Below are 20,446 nucleotides of genomic sequence, written 5' to 3'. Positions count from 1 at the left end.
TTGAGTGATCCTTCTGCCTCAGCCTCCCGAGTAGCTGGGACTACAGGCATGCGCCACCATGCCCGGCTAATTTTTATATATATATATCAGTTGGCCAATTAATTTCTTTCTATTTATAGTAGAGACGGGGTCTCGCTCTTGCTCAGGCTGGTTTTGAACTCCTGACCTTGAGCAATCCGCCCGCCTCGGCCTCCCAAGAGCTAGGATTACAGGCGTGAGCCACAGCGCCCGGCCACAAAGGTTTATTTTTCATGCACACTTTTCCATCATGGATTGGCTACATCTCTGCTTCACGTCCTCACTTTTTGGGACCCAGATTGAAAGAAGAGCCCCACACCATTGCCAGCCTCGTTGCAGAGGGAAAGGCAATAGTGACCATGCTCCAGCTCCTGTGGCTTCTGCAGGGGGAATCAGCTCAGAAGGGACGACACACTTCCTTTCTGCCCACAGTTCATCCCCCAAAGCAAATCGTACGTGTGGCATGAAGCCCGTGGGGCTGAGGTGTAAAATCCTCCCCAAAGGAGGAGGAATGAATGTCTTAGCCTTGACTAGAATCTACCACATTGCCATCCTATCCAGTTCCCCTTTCCTCTGCCCTTCCAGAGGCATGGAAAAGCCTTTAGAACCTATGTTTCTTAGGCTTTTGTGTTGCCTGGCTTCTGACCAGGCTCAGCTAAAGGAAGCCCCCACAGGAGATAGGAGACAGTGAACTTGGGAAAAGCCAGGGTGTTTTCCCATTTCCTCCCTATCTCAGGGGGACTTCTGCCACAGAGGCTGTAGTTCCTTCATGGCTCTAGCCCCCATCAGATAAGCCTCCTGGGTTTCTGCTTCTCTTGAGTAACCCCAGATGCTACAACCTTAGTCATAGTCTGATCTCATCTCCTAGCCTGTAAAATAGGGAATTTGCTCACATCATCTAGTTCCTTCAACAATGAAATTAAAGAATGCACATTAAAATGTACAAATAGGCCAGGCACCGTTGCTCACACCTGTAACCCTAGCACTCTAGGAGGCCAAAGCAGGAGGATTGCTTGAGTCCAGGAGTTCAAATCCAGCATGAACAAGAGACCCTATCTCTACTAAAAATAGAAAAATTAGCTGGGTATTGTGGCAAGTGCCCATAGTCACAGCTACTCTGGAGGCTGAGGCAGGAGGATCAATTGAGCCCAGGAGTTTGAGGCTGCAGTAAGCTGCGATGACACCACTGCACTCTACTGGAACAAAGGAGCAAGATGCCATCTCAAAAAAAAGTGTAAACAATAAAGTGCTGGACAAAAAAGGAATAAGGAAATAAAAAATAAGGCAATATGATGTCATAGAAAAGAAAATAGACCGAACACAGTGACTCATGCCTGTAAACCCAGCTACTAGGGAGGCTGAGGCAGGAGGATCACTTGAGCCTAGTTCAAGACCAGCCTGGGCAAAGAGTAGTGAGACTGTCATCTCTAAAATAAATTTTGAAAATAGAAAAAGTTATCCAGGCATGGTGGCACATGCCTGTAATCCAAGGTAGTCAGGAGACTGAGGCAGGAGGATCCTTTGAGCCCGGTAGCTCGAGGTGGCAGTGAGCCACAATCGTGCACTCCAGCGTGGGGATCGTATTTCTAAAAAATAATAATAATTTGTAAAATGGACTGGGGATAACAACCGTGGGTTTCAGAATCTTGCTTTGCCACCAACTGTCACCTTTTCCAGGTAACATGTGTTCTTTATTTTTCTCATCTGCAAACTGGAGATAACACTGTTGATGATGTCACAGTTGCACAGTGGCATAAATGAGAGTATCTGTGAAAATGTATATTAGAAACATTAAATGAATTCACTAGTTACAAGCAGGAAAAACCTTTTATTTCTATCAAATTGAAAAGTATTAATCAATCTTCAAGCAAGAAAACCAAAAATCATCAATAATACAATTAACAGGATAGCATATACAGATCAGACTATAGGTTTAGATACTTTGAATTAAGCACATAGACCAAAATTAAGAAGGCCAACAACTGTCACACTGAGGAAAAGCACTCTGACTCATCGTAAACACACGGCTTCTGGGAAACTTGAGCTGACATTTCACAAGACAGTAAACCAAAGAGACAGGCTGTCACTGGGTTAGAGAACTGATCTGAGCTTGAGAGGGATCACAGTGAAATGCCATTGTAACTCAACAATTTCCCCCCAGAGATCTGTTCATCTCAGAAACAAGAATATATAAAATTCAGTAGTACAAATTCTCATAAAACTAGAAAAGCCCTCTAAGCCCTAATATCCTTGGAGCTTACATAAAGACTGAGTTTTCATTTTTCTTCCCTTTACTCTTCTCTAAATTAAATACAAAATAGTTTGCTTTTATTGAGTACATTTCTCACTTTGTAGCCGAAGCTTTAAAATGAAGAAAAGAATGGTTTATAAAATGAATTAGACACACATCAACCCCAGGGAGAATCTTCCAGGTGGTCTGCTCCTGTGAAAAGTTTTAAACAGGAAATCTTTTATTTAAAGAATGACACTATGCTTCCTGGATAACCTAATTATGAGTAGTGGAAGGAATTCATATCTATGCCATACAAGAGCTTTTACCCTTTTAGAAATGTTTTAGCAAATCTCTCACATACACAAAATGATCAAATTGGGGAATTCCCTGAAGCATACAGATAATGGCATTTATTCTGGCAAGAACTGTGCAATTTGTTACAAGGAAGATAACGTATGGCATATACAAGCAATGGTAATTATAATACGGTCTCAATGGATGCAGGAAGCAGATTTTTTTCATAGTTAAAATACAGGTTCATGGTTTCTCAACATCTGGGTCTTACACACTTCTCATCTGGAAACAAGACTGGGCTAGTTATATATGGAAAGGAATGATAACTTATGACCAGACCACACTCCCATATTAAAAGAAGTCTCCATTACTGGGTTCTTCATTTGAAACACTGACCAAGGAGTTAGTAAAAATGGAAGAGGATAATGAGAAAGCAATTCGTATGGTGAACCGGCGAACTGGCCTTCACCTTATGAATTGCCTCTCTGGCAAAATCGACTGCAGAAAGAAAAGACACTGTGTGTTAAATGAAAGGTAATAAAGGAAATTCATCAGGTGGACACAAATGCCTCCTGAGATCCTGTAACCCAACAGAGTACAGATGAGATGCGTGCCCTCTGTATCCACAGTGTGCAACTACCATGATGACCCACTGAGCGCCCTTTTCTGTCTCAGCACCAGAGCACCAACAGCAAAGATTCCAGGCTGGAGCGAACACATTGTTTTATCTACTAATGAGAATGGGGAGCTCAAACTAGGGAAAGGTACAAAAGAAGGCCCTTTTAAATTTCCTGATTAATCCATATAGGTACATGAAAATACATGTTTAAATGAACAGGATTATTTCAGCTTTTAAATATAAGGAGGCATGTTAATTGAGATAATATCTATTATCAATTACCAACTAATTACATTAGGTAATTGTTGAGGATTTAATTAGAAAATGCAAGTAACGTGCTTAGCGTGGAGTAAATAAATAGTAATCATAAGAATGCCTATACATTAACACATTTGGAAATATGTGATTTGAGCAAAGACCTCCAGCAGGCTTAAGCTCCTTAGACAAATGGATGAAGTCAAATATTGAACTCAGGATACACTCCTTATGGGTTTGTGCAGGCATCTTTCTATCTAAAGTTATCCTGTCTCAACATTTTAAATAGCAGAAAAGGCCACAGAATTACTGCTCTCTGTGAATCCTCCATCATTTGTGCCTATTCTTACCTTTTTCCTTCCCTATCAAAGAGAGGGGCACACCTTGGGTTATGATGGAGCTCGTGTGAGTTTGGCCACTGGAGGGTGGCAGGGAAGTGACAGAAATGAATCTCCCCCCGGTTACTGCCACAACTGTTGCATGACAAACAGATGATGGGTGAAGGTTTGAATTTGGCATTCAGAGTCCTGTTAATGTGCAATATTAATATAATGTAGGGCTGATGGTACAAAAGTCAAGAGTTACCCTGTGTTAGATGCTCAATCATCACTTTGTTCACCTACCAGCACTTTGAGAAGGATTCGTTTATCATCGGGAACTTGTTTGGAGAGGGAGTTAGGGAGTGATCTGTTCTAATCTCAGGGAAGAAAGTGAGCAGTGTCTGGATCTGTCCAAGGAGCCCAGGCCTATGTGTGAGCACCATGTCTGGGGATGGCTCAAAGGTGAAGGCCATTTCAGGGACACGATGCAGTGGACATAGAAAGGGTAGGGAAGGAACATGAGCTCGCCTCCTCTGCAGATTAGCCTGGACCCAAGCCCAGCCCACTCGGACAGCCTATTATTCTATTTATAAATGAGGACTTAGGGAGGAGGCCTAAGGACTCAGACTCTCCTCTAGCAGCTTCCTTTGCTTATGCAAAAGGAGGAAAAAAAAAAAAAAAAAAGAACATTCTCATACAGAGACTGCTATTCTTGATGTGAGGCTACAAGCAGAACAAAGCAGGCTTGGGGCCCTGGGTTGCTTGGGAAAAGACACAGGTAGTTAACATCAAGGAACAAACTCAGTCTTCTGAGTCAGGAAAACCTGGGTTTGAGTCCCTGCAACACTGCTCATTGGCAGCAGGAGCCTGGGCCAGATGCTTCACATCCCTGACCCTTGCCTTCTTTGTTCATAAATGCGAGAGCATGCCAATCCCATAGGATGCTAGAAACATGAGATGACTTGTTTGTAAAGGTCCTGAAGCTGCACATTTCACTCAATAGGCCTTCAATAAATGGTACCTGTCATAAGCTTGCATTAGTGTTGGAGGGTATTAAACACAGCAGCATTTCCAAGTTCTAAGTAAGCGGGAAGCCTGTTAAGATCATGAAAGAGCTGAATTAAGAGCTGGGTTGGAATCTTAAAGACCATCCAAACTACTCTCTTTGCTTAAATATGAAAGAACTGCATGTGTAGCAATAGAAGGAAAACCAAGAAAAGATGTTCCTTTAATTTTACTTCTGGCAAAATATTTTCAAGATAACTTAAATTTGTACAAAATTACTTAAGGGAAAACTAGAAGGTTGATAAAAAGCAGAAATAGATTTTTTTTTTGTAAGGCCACTGACCATGAAATAAACATCATCTTTCCAAGACCATGGAAAAGGTATTTCTCTTATTGGTCTCACCTAGCACAGGATCCTCAACTGCAAAATCAAACATTGCTGAGACTTACTGAGTGACTCAATGTTGGCTGCAATTGTCTATTTAAGCTGGAAGAGGGAGGGAAGGATGGATAGAAGAGTAAAATATGTAAACAGGGATTGGGCCTTTTCCCATTCCCTTCCCCAAAATCCAAAGGCAGTGATCACATTGAAAGGTCTGCTAAACACAAAGATAAGTGAAGAAAGAAGTTTGAAGATTTTTCTGCTTCCAACAAAGCACATAATTTCCTCTTTTGAGTTATCCATATAATAACTTTAACTGTCTACTTTGCCTAGTTTGCAGAAATTGTCTCCATGGCAGTACTGCTCTAATTGTGCAATTTTCCTCATATCAGATTTGTTTTTCTCTGTACCTGGTTCCCCAGGAAACCTGAGCTTTACTACATGTCTAATATTCACCCTGTCTCCATCAGCTGGCATTCAATTGCAATTCTAAATTCTAAAAAGTGCTCAGAGTCAATAAAATATAATGCACTGATGTTTCATAGATGTGAACGGGGCATTTTTACTGTATAAACCTAAAAGGCAAATCATCTTACTTTGCTGTCATTGAGAGAATGAGGAAGAGACTGGTCTAAATTTTCACTAAGGTAGTCAAAGAACATTCACGTAAGGGACAAAAGGAGAGGAACTGGTAAGAGTAAGGAAGATGTGCTCATATCATATATGAGACAGTGAATTGACTCAGATTCACTGGGACATCTTCATAAAGTAAATAATGTGTTTCAACACTACTGAAGTGTTGAAATAAGCTTCTTTTTTTCCTCACCAGTATGAAAGGTTAGACAAAAGTCACTCCCAGGAATAGTAAAGGATGCTCGCTGGGTACAGTCATGATGCATGAAGAAGGGATATGTATTTTTAAGGCAGCAGGAATAAATTTAATTGTCCTTCCCAGAGGACAGAAAGAATTACTCAAGGTGGCCACCAAGTCTGGAAACCAGGCAAAGCTTTTAACAAATGGCTTACTGATATTCCATTATGATGAATGACAAATATTAGTATCTAAATCTAGACTTTATGGCCACCCCATAGAATGCATCTTTGGAACAGAAAAAAAAAAAATTAAAGATTTTATTTCCTCATAATCCTAAAGCTGTCACACCTAGTCTAGGCACAGCGAGTGCAACATTCTGCTCAACTGCACAGGCTCCATTCTCTGTAACAACTATTTATAATATGCTTGGGTCACTCACAGGAGAGAAACACTGTCAGCATCGATAGTTAGCAGCATTTTAAAAATACATTTTGTTGTCTTGAATAAAAAGCTTAACTATTTATTCTATTAGTCCAGTAATTCCATATGGTCTTGTTACTTCTATATATAAGATATAATCTTTCAACATTTATGTAGGTAAATATTTCCTATGGTTTTTTTTTTTGAGTATTCCCAAAAGACTTTAGGGGGTCCCCAAAAGACTTTTAGGGGGTTAATTTTTTCATAATAAAAGAAAGAAGCAGGGTCAATTTACGAGAGTCAGACAAGCAAGTTTAAGTAAGACCCTCTGCATAGCTCAATTCCTGGTACATGAAGAGACTCAATATAGTCCCCTCACTCTCCGTTCTTAGAAGAACTTGAGAGGGATAGCCTATATTTAATAGCCTAGGAAGAGACAAAACAGATGTAAAAAATACAGTCTTAAAAAAATAGAAGCCAAATCCTCTCATCCCAGGACGTCTGAAAAGGAGATTCTATATGGAGCATGATTGCAGAAAAGAAGGAGTCAATCCTACCAGAAAAAATGAATTGTGGACATAGTCACTCAAGACCAGAGAAACAATGACTGAGAGCGATTAACTTCAATTTCATTGTCACCAGGAGGGCACACACCAGAGAAGGCCTGGACTAGAGCTCTTGCCATTCTCTGGCTTACTGGTACTATGGTTCAACAGTCTTTGGGGGGATGGGGAGAACCGGAGACCACCACCATAATGTGTAGAAAGACTACTAGAGCAACAACATAGCTGTCAAAAATCAGCTAGAGCTCTGGGTATATATCATTTCAAATCCAGCCTGTACTTGCTTCCTTGTGAGAGGCTTGAAACATGTGCAGAGACACCTTCAACATAGGTAGGTGACCATTCTTTTGAAAGACAGAGGAGGGCCTCTTCGTGAATTCTTTCTACTCATTAGTTTTCCTGTCAGTTCACCATTTGAACTAGAAAAGATGCTGCAGGCTATCACAGCGAGCTTCTAATTTGGACACAGCACCAATACTACACACACGATTGAATGAATGACCACATCTTCCTGATTCTTCCATTGGGCAGTGTCAGTAGGCTTCTTTGGACTGAATAGGTGTGATCTTGTTCGAGAAAAGCGTGTAAACATAGGGCCAGATTTTGTTAGTCTCCGTCCCAGAAAATTGGTGGAGCACTCCTCGGCTCCTGAAAAACAAAGTCCAATATACAAAGGCATTTTTGCATGAAGATCCCAGATATAAAACAAACACAATCTCATCATCTATATTACAGGTCACTAAGTGCCAAAACAGCCCCTTTCAAATGTATCAATACTTCCACTGGGTCTCCCTAAATAAGGCCATAGCTTCTGCAATTCTGGTGTGCTTGCCATGTCACCTTTTTTTTCTCCTCTTTTAAACACCTCCAAGAATGACCCACCTAGGAGCTGTCCAGTTTAACTGTCACTCAACTGCCCAGCTTGACACATCCCCCACATTTCCAATACCTGCCTGGCCCCTGTAGCCATTTGAGTTTTCAATCTCTAGTTTATGATTTTAGCTTTTATGCATTAAACTCCCTACAGATACGGCAAGAAGGGACACACCAAAGTCCCGAATCTTCTATCCAAATCAGGTATTTAAATGTGGGAGTGTCAAAATATAGACCATTATCTCAGTCACTTAAAGAGGAAAATGAAAATAAGTCTAGGTGTAATTTTACATCACAGAGGTGATGAGGTTTAATCCACCATGCCCTGATAGTTTCAGGATAAAGGTACTGGATTTTATCTCACATGTACAATTCCGATATATCATCTGACTTCTAAGAGGGATTGGGTCATTAGAGTTTATCTAGCTTCAAGAAACACTACTCTGCCTCAGCCCAGTGTCCTTCCCAGGAGGCTCCACACCTTCCTAGTTGGACCTTTGCGATGAAAACACTGAGGCATACTCACTTGTATAATTCAATGACTGGCTTTGCCACATCCTTGTACTGTCTGAGCCTGGCAGCAACTGCTTTGGGTTTATCATCCTCCTGCTGGACTAATGGTTCTCCAGTGAGGTCATCAGTCCCCTACAAATTCCAGAGAAAACAATTAATATGAACAGTTGGGCCATTCCATAGGTAAAACCTTCCCTGTGCAAAAAACTATATATAAATTCATCTTGACTCCTACCACATGGTGAATTAAGCTTCGGTGACAGTGGTAATAGTGAGGGTAGTTGAAAAAGAAATAGCATACTTAACAGTATGTTAACCTTATTCCCCGAGAGCTGACATTAAATCTTTATTAACCGCTTCATCTTTCCAAACATCTTTCCAGTGATGTTAATAAATGGTACTTTCAATTCAGTCTAAAATTCCATGTAATGGCCGGGCATAGTGGCTCACCCCTGTAATCATAGCACTCTGGGAGGCCAAGGTGGGAGGATCACCTGAGCTCAGGAGTTCAAGACCAGTCTGAGCAACAGTGAGACGCTGTCTGTATTAAAAATAGAAAAAATTAACCAGGCTTGGTGGTGAGCACCTATAGTCCCAGCTGCTTGGGAGGCCGATGCAAGAAGATGACTTGAGCCCAGGAGTTCAAGGTTGCTGTAAGCTAGGCTGATGCCATGGCACTGTAGCCCTGCCAACAGAGCAAGACTGTATCTCAAAATAAATAAATGAATAAAATTCCATGTAACCTTACCCAGCAAGAACTTTAGACAATGTCACCTTGGCTCTCTAAATATTCCTAAGACTACCTTGCTTCCTATAGCCTGAGTTCTTAATATGGAAAATAAAATATCTCAAAGAAGCAACCTGGCTTACTTAGAAAAATTATTAATGTAGGAGAAGACACTTTAGAACCATCTCTGCCAGATTTCAAACTCTATCATGTAGTTACTCTGAAATTTAACTTACTCAGGTTATTTCACTAGATCAAATAATGACATATCTAAAGGTGTTTTAAAATAGGCATGACTCAAATACCCATGATAATCATGGACAAACATTCTGAGACCTGAAAAATTATAATTTTTTAAAAACCTGATTTTCAATGTGCCTTAACCACCTCAGGAATGATGTCTCCTTGCAAACTGCAAAATGGACACATTTTAAATTTTGCCTCCCATGTCCATGGCTATATTACTCACCAGGAGAGAGTGTCACAAGAAATAAATCTGTCAAAAGGTAGACTAGAACAGGACCAAAATGCTCAGGTAACTCAACTGGATAATCAGAAACAGGCTGTACATTTGAAACGCACTAAAATCCCATTACAGCTCAGGACCCTGGGTATATGGCTTATGCTTATGATTTACTGGTGAACCACATAATTATCACATGTATATGCCATGGTTGTTAACCTAACACAACAGGAGAGGGGATGGGATAAGGGTGTATATCCACCTACAGTCCTCTCTTCTTATAGCCACAAAGCTCAGAAGTCATTTCCAGGATTTCCGAGCACCAGCAATACAGCACTGCTTCCAGAAAGAACAGGATGATGCTAGAGCAGCAGAGTCCTGGGGAGCGTGGCCACCACAGCTGGCAGAGTCAGGCCAGGTTAGCATTTGCACTGCTGTCTTTAGAAGCAGCACTGTAATTGTAGATGTTCATTTACGGAAACCCAGACTTGGTAAAGCAACTCAGTGGTAAAGCTGTTCAAATGTGATGAGAATATTTGCATCCACGGCTCTGGATAAACTCAAAATGTGAAGCATCTGTGTTGGACTTCAGTGTTTCCATCTGTATTTTCAGAACTCCTTTTTTTTTTTTTCCCTCCCCACCCATTATTTTTTTCCCCTACGGTAACTTCTTGGGATGGAAATTAGGAAGGGATCTAATAAAAAAAATTACAGGCCAGGCATGGTGGCTCATGCCTGTAATCCTAGCACTCTGGGAGGCTGAGGTGGAAGGATCACTTGAGCTCACAAGTTCGAGACCAGCCTGAGCAAGAGTAAGACCTCATCTCTACAAAAAATAGAAAAATTAGTCAGGCATGGTGGCTCACACCTGTAATCCCAGATACTTGGGAGTCTGAGGCAAGAGGATCGCTTGAACCCAGGAGTTTGAGGCTGTTGTGAGCTATGATAACACCACTGCACACTAGCTGAGGTAACAGAGCAAACCTCTGTCTTAAAAAAAAATTACAGAACTATAATATATAGTTAATATATGTATTTTTTTTCTAATTTTTGGTAGAGAGGGGGTCTTGCTCTTTCTCAGAGCTATTCTTGAACTCCTGAGCTCAAGCGATCCTCCCGTCTTAGCCTCCCAGAGTGCTAGGATTACAGGTGTGAACCACCAAGCCTGGCCTATTTATATTTTTAAAAGATGGCTTCAAAAGGAGACTACTGCTTAATCCAAATGAACCAGTCTCACTGGGACTTTATGGACATAATGGTACCCAGGAGTTGGGGAATCATTCTTAGCCCCTTGAAGTAATTTTCTGTAGCAATTATTGCCTCCGTCTGTATTCAAGTCTAATCTTTTCCATAAAGATTAACCCAGTAAGACACAATGCCACTTATTCCACATTTGGATAACAAGTAGTACTACCACCAATAACTGGACTTCAGTATCATCAGACTGAATTAACACATTAGTTCAATCTGTCCTTGGCAGATAAAGTCGTTATCAGAAAGATAAATCAGACAGTCTTTATCAGAAAGAATAACTCTTTTAAGTAAATTTGTTCAAGTATCTTTATATACAGACCATTATATATATTTAACTTTAGGTAATTATATCAATGTTACATTTTGAACTTTTTAAAGGCAACCTTTTTATTCCTTTAGCCCTGGCCAGTCACCTTAATCCTCCCCTCTGCCCCCGGGCACATCCACTCTGATGCCCTTCCCTCATCCAGCCGCAGCCTGGGCTGTCTGCCAGCCCTGACAGAGCCTTAATGACTTTCTCCCTGATCTTACACAGCTAGAAAGCACACAGGCACTCACAAACAGATAAACATAAAGAGGTGTGGTACTGTTTTCCAAAAATGGGATCATTCTGCTGTTTGCTTTTCTCATTGAACAATACCTTCAGGAAATTTCTCCATGTCAAAAAAAGTATAGTGCTAATTTATTTTTTTTACTGACTACATTATATTCCAAGATGATGGGGACATTCTCCAATGTATTTAACCAGTCCCCTACAGATGAACATTCATTTGAGTTTTTGGTTTTTTTTTTTTGGGGGGGGAGTTGTTTTTGCTTTTTTGGCCACTACAACAACATTGAAATAAGCACCATTGTACAGGTGACCTTACCTGCTGGCTAGTGCTCCCATTTCCATAGGCTATTCTCCCAGAAGTGGGATGGATGAAATATTTATTTAAAACTCCTAATGTACATTGCCATGTTGCTTTAAAAAGAGGATAGTAATACTTTAACAAAAATGAGAGTACCACTTTTCTCAGATCCTCATCAGCAATAGATGTCACAATCTCTTCAATTTTGCCCAGTCTAAAGGATCCAGAGTCATATTCTATTTTTACTTAAATTTCCTTTCCCTGACTACTACTGAATTTGAACATTTAAAAAATGATTTTTGGCCATGTAGATTTGCTCTTTTTTGAATAGTCTATTCATATCCTTTACCCACTTTTCAGCTGACATTGTTTGTCTTTTTCTTGTCAGTTGGCAAAAGCACTTTGTATATTCTTACAGGTACTTGAGGTGGATTGAAGTCCAGGTTATACACCCTTCCGCTAGGAGGGTGAATCCAACGTCGGCTGAGACGATCTTTAAGTGTTTCAAATGGAATGTTCAAAATGATCACTAGGTCCAGGTCACAGATTTTGTCCAGAGCTTCAGCCTGTCCTAATGTCCTAGGAAAACCTAAACACCAAAAACAAAACATGTCAAATGCAAGATACTGTCCAATTCCAATTTGTCCTTGAAATATTTTCAGTGACAGAATCAAATCTGCATATACTATCCAAAAAGGAGCTTTAACCAAGAATTTATATCAATCTCCATAAATTTAATATTAAAAGAAAATACGCTTTTTTATGACCTAACTTCTGTATTTGAAAGACTCAAAGATTAAGGAGTCACATGCTAACTAAAAAAAATCACTAAACTATCCTGGCTCTAGTCCCTTCTCTGTTCTTAACCACCTGTGTGAGGCAAGTTATACTGCCTCCATTTCCTCTCCTGTTAAAGAGAAAATTACATATGTGTCCTTTCAACTCTAACAGCTTATGAGTAGGTTTTTAGGTTAGCACAATTTTATACAGAGTAAAAATCAATTAGTGTAGGATCCTTCACCTGAGTCCACACTTAACCAAAATGGGCAATCTACTTACAGCGTGGTGACTACACTTAAAACTGTACTGTATACTTCAAACATGCCAAGGGAGTAGATTTTCAGTGTTTTTACCATACACACAATAAAATCATACCTATCTAAGGTGATAAATATGTTAATTAAGCTTCACTGTGGTAATCATTTCACAATGTATATGTATATCAAAATATCACTTTGTACACAATAAATATGTATACTTTTTGTCAAATATACCTCAATAAAGCTGGAAAAAAATTTAAAAGAAATAAAATTGTTAAGTCTGATATTAAAAAATTAGTCTGGTAATGAATGCCTGTAGTCCCAGCTACTTGGGAGACTGAGGGGGGAGAATCTATTGAGCCCAGGAGTCCAAGTTCAACCCGAGCAACATAGCAAGACCCAACTCCAAAATAAATTTAAAAAATAAATAAAAGGCTTAGTGTGGTAGCTCCTGCCTATAATCCTAGCACTCTGGGAGGCCGGCCGAGGTGGGAGGATCACTTGAGGTCAGGAGTTGGAGACCAGCCTTAGCAAGAGTGAGACCTCTCTACTAAAAATAGAAAAAACTTAGCGGGGCGTCATGGCGCATGCCTGTAAGTCCCAGCTACTCTGGAGGCTGAGGCAGGAGGATCGCCTGAGCCCCGGGGTTTGAGGTTGCTGTGAACTAGACTGGTGCCACAGCACTCTAGCATGGGCAACAGAGCGAGACTCTCAAAGAAAAAAATTTTTTTCCTTGTCTAATGAGGGTACAAGGCAGTCTGCTCAGCTGAACTCTGGCTCCCTCTGGAGGACGAAAATGCAAAGTGTACAAAATAAACTGAACTCAGCTGGACTAGATTTCAAAATGTGTTGGGTTGTACCTACCTATTGGGCTTTCACATTCAGACCTGCTAGCGACCACAAGGAATAACTAATTCTGGTGGTTTAGAGGTCCTCTGTTAGGACAACAGCTCCCTTCCATGTCCTCGCACCTCCAGAATAAGATTAAGCTTAAAGAACCATGGAAAATACAGAAGCCTAATGAATAGGTAATAAAAGTTAAAATGGAAGAGTTAGGTTTTAAGATGTTAATATTGCTTAGATGCAACCATGTTAACAGTTTAGACTACAGGAATAAGTCACTCCACAACTTCGAGGGTTCTCCACTTGATGTGACATACCAAAATCACCAGGAAAGTTTTAAAAGAAAAAACAAATGACTATGGATACTCAGATTCTGTTCCAGACTTCCCAGCATGGAATATCTGAGAGTAAGATTAGGACTTAGGTATTTTTTAAAATTTATTCAGGTGATTCTAATATTTACTCCCTATTTGATTAAGCCACTAAACTTCTCAGTGATAGCAACAGTGGAAGTACAATACTAAATACTTGTTATTGGCCCCATTTTTCTGGTAAGCTTAACTCCACTTCTAAGAAGCACAAGCCACTTTGAAGAACAAGTCTCCTTTACCTCAGTTCATTGGATGAAAACTGAGAAGGAAAGTCCCAAACAGACAAAATCTTTGCAGATTTACTAAGCCCCTAACTTAGGAACCTGTTTGGGCCATTCCTGTCCAGAGAAATTCACGTACTTGTCAGCAGCTTACCCCCAAGGAAGGTGGTATGGCAGGGGAGAAAGCAGGTACGTTAGTGAAAACAATGCACCAGCAGTCAAAGATCTGGGTGCCAGTTGCTGTTTGGAAAGTGAAAAGAAGAACATCTTTTTTTTCCCCTTCAGGTAAATACCCAGTAGTGGGATTGCTGGATCAAATGGCAGTTCTACTTTTAGTTCTTTGAGGTACATTCTATAAAAAAGACACCTGCACTCGAATGCTTACAGCAGCACAACTCACAAATACAAAGATGTGGAAACAACCCAAGTGCCCATCAATACATGAATAGATTAATAAAATGAGGTATATCTATACTGTGGAGTCCTACTAGCCATTAAAAAAATGGGGAATTAATACCTCTTGTGCCAACCTGGATGGAACTGAGGACCATTTTTCTAAGTGAAGTATCACAAGAATGGAAAAACAAACACCACATGTACTCAACATTAAATTGGAACTAATTGATCAACACTTATGTGCATGCATGGAAATAACATTCATTGGAAATCTAGCAGGAGGGAGTGGTAGGGACGGGATGGGTAAATTCACACCTAATGGCACAATGCACATTATCTGGGGGATGGGCATACTTATAACTTTCACTCAAACGGTACAAAAGCAATGTATGTAACCAAAACATTTGTACCCCTGTTCTCTTCTGAAATAAATTTTTTTAAAAAATGAACAGAAGACACACTCAGGACTCAATATAACATGTTAGTTATAGGCACAAGTTTGAGAATCAAACACACCTGGACTTAATCCCAACCCTACCTAGCCATAACTGAGAATTTTGGCAAGTGGCATATCTTGTCTGATCCTCAGATGTAAAACAAGGGTGTATTAGTTTGTTTGGGCTGTCATAACAAAGTATCAATGACTGGATGGCTTAAACAACAGAAATTTATTTCCTCACTATCCTGGAGGCTAGAAGTCTCAGATCAAGGTGTCAGCAGGGTTTGTTTCTTCTGAGGTTTCTGTCATGGGCGCATAGATAGCCTCCTTCTCCTCGTGTCTTCATATGGTCTTCTCTGTATGCATCTGTGTCCAAATCTCCCCCTCTTATAGGGACAGCAGTCAGACTGGATTGGGGCCCACCCCAATGGCCTCCTTGTACCTTAGCTGCCTCTTTACAGAGCTTATCTCCAAATACAGTCACATTCTAAGGTACTAGGGTTAGGGCTTCAACATATGAAAGTGTGTGTGGTGGGGGTGAGACACAACTCAGCCTATAACAAAGATTAATGCCTATTGCAGTTTTGAGGATTGAAATAAAATTAAAATATTTAGGATGCAAAATGCCAAGCATACAGCAAGTGCTCAATAAATGGTGGCTGCTGCTCTTGGTATAGTTCTCCTAGAAGCTCTGCTGGTTTCCCAATTCCATCAAAAAGCAGCAGGAAGGAAAGGCCCCCTGCCCACCCATATTCAGCTTCCCACATTTGGTTCCTTTTCTGAGATTTTCTAATAGTTTTGGGAATTGCTGGTGTTCTCTGCTCTCTGCGGCAATTGCATTTCAACACTTGCAGTCATTAGTCACACCGACTCCACTGTCTGGCCTTCACCCACCACCAAGGGAGCCCACCCCAGGCACAGAACAGACAGAACCTGGCACAGCACAGCCACTTCTATAAGCTTCCCTCACTATGATTTTCGGTTTGCCCCTTTCATCACCTACCTCCATTTTTTAATAGCAAAGCTCCTTAATCTACTCTCCTGATCCAGCTCAATACCTTATCACGATGAGCTTTTATTTGGGTTACAGACGGATAAATTCAGCACAAAGATCCAGTCTCACTCTGCTGGTAATACAAGTGCACCTTGAGGCAGCGACATGACACAACTTCCAAGGAAGGTGCATACGCAGGCTAAGTTAACTGTAACAAAGAATCCAAATCTAGAAAGGTGAGAGCGCTTTGCGGTACTTTCCAGTAGCAAGTACCCCTTTTCTAGAAGCATGCACACAGACAAGACAACCATGCTTTGGAAGAAGCTGGACTAGGTGGCTTCCAAATCAGCAATTCAGCAAACACAGCCCTGATGCTTCATATATATCATATTAGTTTACTGTTCACAAAGCATTTATATAAATTTGCTTATGAGCAGGGTAATAATTATCACCTTCAGTTTAACAGATCAGTTTAGATCCAGTGAGGGTCAGCAGAATTCAGATTTAACATCTCTGGATTTTTACTGACGTGCTCTTCCTACTGTTTTGCTGTTCCAGGGGTATTAAAAAAATAATTGTTAAAAGAACCCTAAAATGTTACCCCATGTATCTTTCTCCCACTGGAAGAGCAGAGCATCATGATGGCACCCCCATCATCTCAGTTATCATTTGTAGAGCATCCCTGATCTGCTAGATATATGACATGCAGAGAAAAAGTCAAATTTTTACATGCCTAGAAAATCCTTCCCACCTGAGCTCCTGCCCTGCCACCTCTCTCACCTTATTTCTCTGTCCCCCTCACTGCGTCTGCCACACCAGCATCCTTGCTGTTCTAAAACAGGCAGACATGTGCCCAGCTTGAACATTTACAGTTCATGTTCCCTCTGCTCAGAACGCTTTTGCTCCAGGTATCCGTGCATATCCTCAGTTCCTGTAAGTCTTGGCTCAAATCATGCAGTCAGTAAGGACTTCTCTAACTGTCCAATTAAACTGCACCTCTGCTGAGTGCCAACACGAAGATTCAGCCCCTATTTTTTCCTTCATAATGTTCATCACCATTTGTCATATGACATATGACTGACTTATACTGAGTGTTTTCTATTCCCACTGGAATGTAAGCTAAATTAGAGCAGAACTTTTAAAGTTCTTGTTTACTTCTATAGCCTTAGTGCCTAGAACACTATTTGGCATGTATTAAGTGCTACATAAAAGTATTTATTGAATGAATGAATAAATACTATCTCAAAAGTTATAATAATTCCACAAGGTAAGGCATTATCTCCATTTTAAAGCTGTAAAAACTAAGGCTGAGGAAAGTGACTTGCCCAAAATCACACATTTAATAACCAAAGAACCTAGATTTACACTGAGTGCTATTTGTCTCCAGAACCTCACACTGTGTACTGCACCACACTGTCTTTCTCCTGAGGAGAAAACTACCGACAATGAGAAGGAAATTCTCAGACAAGGAGAAATACCCAATCATGATGTCTGTAGCACTCAACTTACAAAATAACTTGAGAAATCCAAATCCCGTGTCGCTTCAAGGAACTGCCTGATCCAGTGCTGCAGGCAAAGACATGTAAGATTTTTGTCCCCGTTAACACACAACAAATGTCCTGCACCTTGCTTTTTCCTTTTATTCTATGGAGATTTCTTTCTATATAGTACATACTACTCTCTCATTCTCTTTAATGACTGCAGAGGACTCCATGGTTTGGATATGCCATAATTTAACTGATCTGCTAGTAATGGACATCTAAGTTGCTTTCAATCATACTGCGATGAATATCATCACACATGACCTGAAAACACGATTAGGACAAAGTAGCTTAGCAGAATCTAGCAGAATCTAGACTTCAGAGACAAACTGTCTGCAGCTGAGGTCCAGCTAAGCCATTTTCTCACTTTGTGACCCTGGTTACTTAACCTCTCTGTGCCTACAAAATGAGGATAATAATATCTAATTCAAAAAGTCATTGTGAGAAATAAGCAAATTACTTGTGTAAATCCCAGAATAGTGTCTGGCTCAGGGTCAAGTGCATGGGGAGGGGTGACATGAGGAAGAGCCAGTACTGGGAGAAAATGAAGGCAATGTAGGGCTGGAGGTAAATGGCAGACAGCACATTTGATAACAAGAAAGACACGAAGGATAAAGATAGATTTGAGCTTTTATAAAAGGATCAAAGAGGCATTGGGGAGAGAGAATACCACCATCACTCCACATGAGGCTTTCACATAGAAGAATAAGTCCTCAGTAACAGAAAAGAAAAGAAAGAAAGTAGCATCCTAAGGGGAAATCCAGGTTCTCTCATTACAGAAGGTAGAGAGAAAGAGTCAGGCAGCATGTGTATGTGGAAAGGAGGGTGGGGGAAATTCTAAGGAAAAAGGATTCCAGAGGCTACAGTGATAAGGGGAATCACTAATAGAGAAATGGAAGAGGATATAAAAGAAAAAAGCACAGGAGGGATGGCTCACCTTTCCAGGAATGACCAAAGATCACAGAGCTGAAAGGCACAGCTATCAGTAACTGGTCTCAAACAGTGCCATTTTCAGGACAAGTGTGGTTGCTGTCCTAGGCTCTGACTGGTCACAAAGGTCCTGAAGATGGTCTAGGGCTCCCACCAAAGTCTGGGGTGCTGTGTCGCAGGCCTGGGGTGTCACAAGTCCTAGAGGGGAGCCCCCCATCACTCTAATTAGGCATAAGGGCAAGGGCTGCACAAAGTGATTGGCAGTACTTCTCCCAGAATCTTACAATGTGGATACTCTTCAACCTACTTATATCCTAACTCTAAGGCTTTAGGGCGTAAATATGAAATAGCGTCCTAAATGATGGATTCTGTAAGGCAACATGGTAGCTTTAGATTCTTTTAGTCAATTTATATCTGTGTCTCAAGCTGGGCTGTGCAAGGCATCAAAGTAATACAAGTGTACCTCTCACATCAATCAGCTGCCAAGAACAGAGTGTCAGATAAGGTACAGTCAGACCAGCGTATTTTAAGACATTTTTAGCAGAGTATCGTTATCCAACCATACATATTTTAAAAAACAAACAGTAGAACACAACAGTATGAAGATTAGTTGATGCATATCAACCAAGAAATGTCCCTATAATCAGGACATGAGATGCTCGTATTGACTTTGGACAGGAAGAAATGTGGGCATTTTCTCCTCAAATGCATTTAGTTAATATGTGATATTCACTGATCCAATTTCTCTTCCAGAGATCGAGGATATTGGTTTCTTGAAAGAAATCCCTACCATGAGTAGCAGGTTAAAACATGATCCATGGAGAAATCTGGTAATAGAAAAGCTTTACCTAAATAAGAACAGCGATTCTGAACCTCAGAGTATTTAAATGCTTGTATAAAGTATTTAAATGCATTCTATTCCTTCAGTGTGCATCTCGCAAATAAATGAATGAATGAATGAATGCATGCATGCATGCATTCTAAGAGAATATTTCCACTTAGTGAAGAGACTAGGCAGGCTAACTGATTATATTGGTGAACCACGGGACAATTTCCCAGACTAGCTGTGGGTGTGTTTTCCTCCAAACATGCTTCCTTGTAGCCTCAATTAGAATTGTAGCTTCCTTAAGGGCTGGCGCTGTGTTTATTGCTGAAGTGCCCGGGACACAGAAAGATCCCCTGTGAGCAGGGATCACTGACAAAGTGGACTAGATGCACACTGAAATTCTGACAACAGGTGGCAGCATTTATAATTTTTTCATTTAGAGAGAATTACAAGGTGAGGGGTGCTTTATGCATTTATAAAAAGTAACCCTCAGAGACAGACTTTCTAAATGACTCAATAGCAGTATTCCAGCTTCCCTAATTAGACAGCCTATTCCAAGTGGACATATGCCATTAACTGTTGAAGAGGTAGAGAAGATAAAGTAAAACAGAAGTCACATTTAAGCATGGAGAGCTTGCTTTCCTCCCTTTAGCTGCAGAGGGGGCTGTTCTGTTGCACGGTTCCTTCCCACGCTTCCATACCAGGCTATCCCTACCCCTCTCCTCTAACCAGACCTAGCAAAGCTGCTCTGTTCTTTTTATTCAAACAGCCAATCCACTAATTATGCTGCCTACCAGTTGTTTTTTAGATCTCTAAAAAGACTCACTAGGTGCAATGAGATGCCGCTAAATTCCTGACTGGGTTGTGTTCCCAGCAGTGCTGGCCACTGGACTTTGGCACCTGCTCCTCCCGGCCATGCCAAGAGGCTGGTGGAGGGCAGCTGAAGCAGGAGGTGCCACAGCAGCAAGCTGAGGCAGTGGAGAGGGAAAGGAAGTAGGACACTTCTGTTTTTCTAATTTGGAGTGCATGCATTCCACAGGAAGGGTGCACAGTCAGAGTCCACCGCCACATTCCCAGGCAGAAATAAATGGGCAGCTCTGAAGGGTGACTTCCAACATCCGTCCGGGGTTGGCAACTTGTGAAAAGGCCGTGCAACGGCAGCCCCCTTCCCACACCTCCTTAAAGATCTGGAGCCAACACAGTTGATTCTGACTGCCCATCTCTTGCCAGTGGTTGGGAAA

At 40.9% G+C, this 20,446-nt stretch overlaps 1 protein-coding gene across 5 annotated transcripts in view; it reads right to left on the bottom strand.

Annotated features, from left to right (window-relative positions):
* Positions 1-1,826: 1,826 nt before the first annotated feature.
* The window catches only part of AK4 (adenylate kinase 4), a 128,618-nt gene continuing 109,998 nt past the window's right edge, over positions 1,827-20,446 (bottom strand). For all 5 annotated transcript variants that reach the window (XM_020288641.2, XM_012767137.2, XM_012767138.2 and 2 more), the window contains 3 exons: positions 12,021-12,193; positions 8,323-8,441; positions 1,827-7,571 (listed from right to left, as the gene is read on the bottom strand). In XM_020288641.2, the coding sequence (XP_020144230.1) occupies positions 7,457-7,571; positions 8,323-8,441; positions 12,021-12,193 (407 nt within the window). In that variant the 3' untranslated portion in view covers positions 1,827-7,456. The remainder of the gene's footprint in view (positions 7,572-8,322; positions 8,442-12,020; positions 12,194-20,446) is intronic.

Source organism: Microcebus murinus, chromosome 2, assembly GCF_040939455.1.
Source record: "Microcebus murinus isolate Inina chromosome 2, M.murinus_Inina_mat1.0, whole genome shotgun sequence".
NCBI lineage: Eukaryota > Metazoa > Chordata > Mammalia > Primates > Cheirogaleidae > Microcebus > Microcebus murinus.
This window is presented reverse-complemented; position numbering and strand designations above follow the sequence as displayed.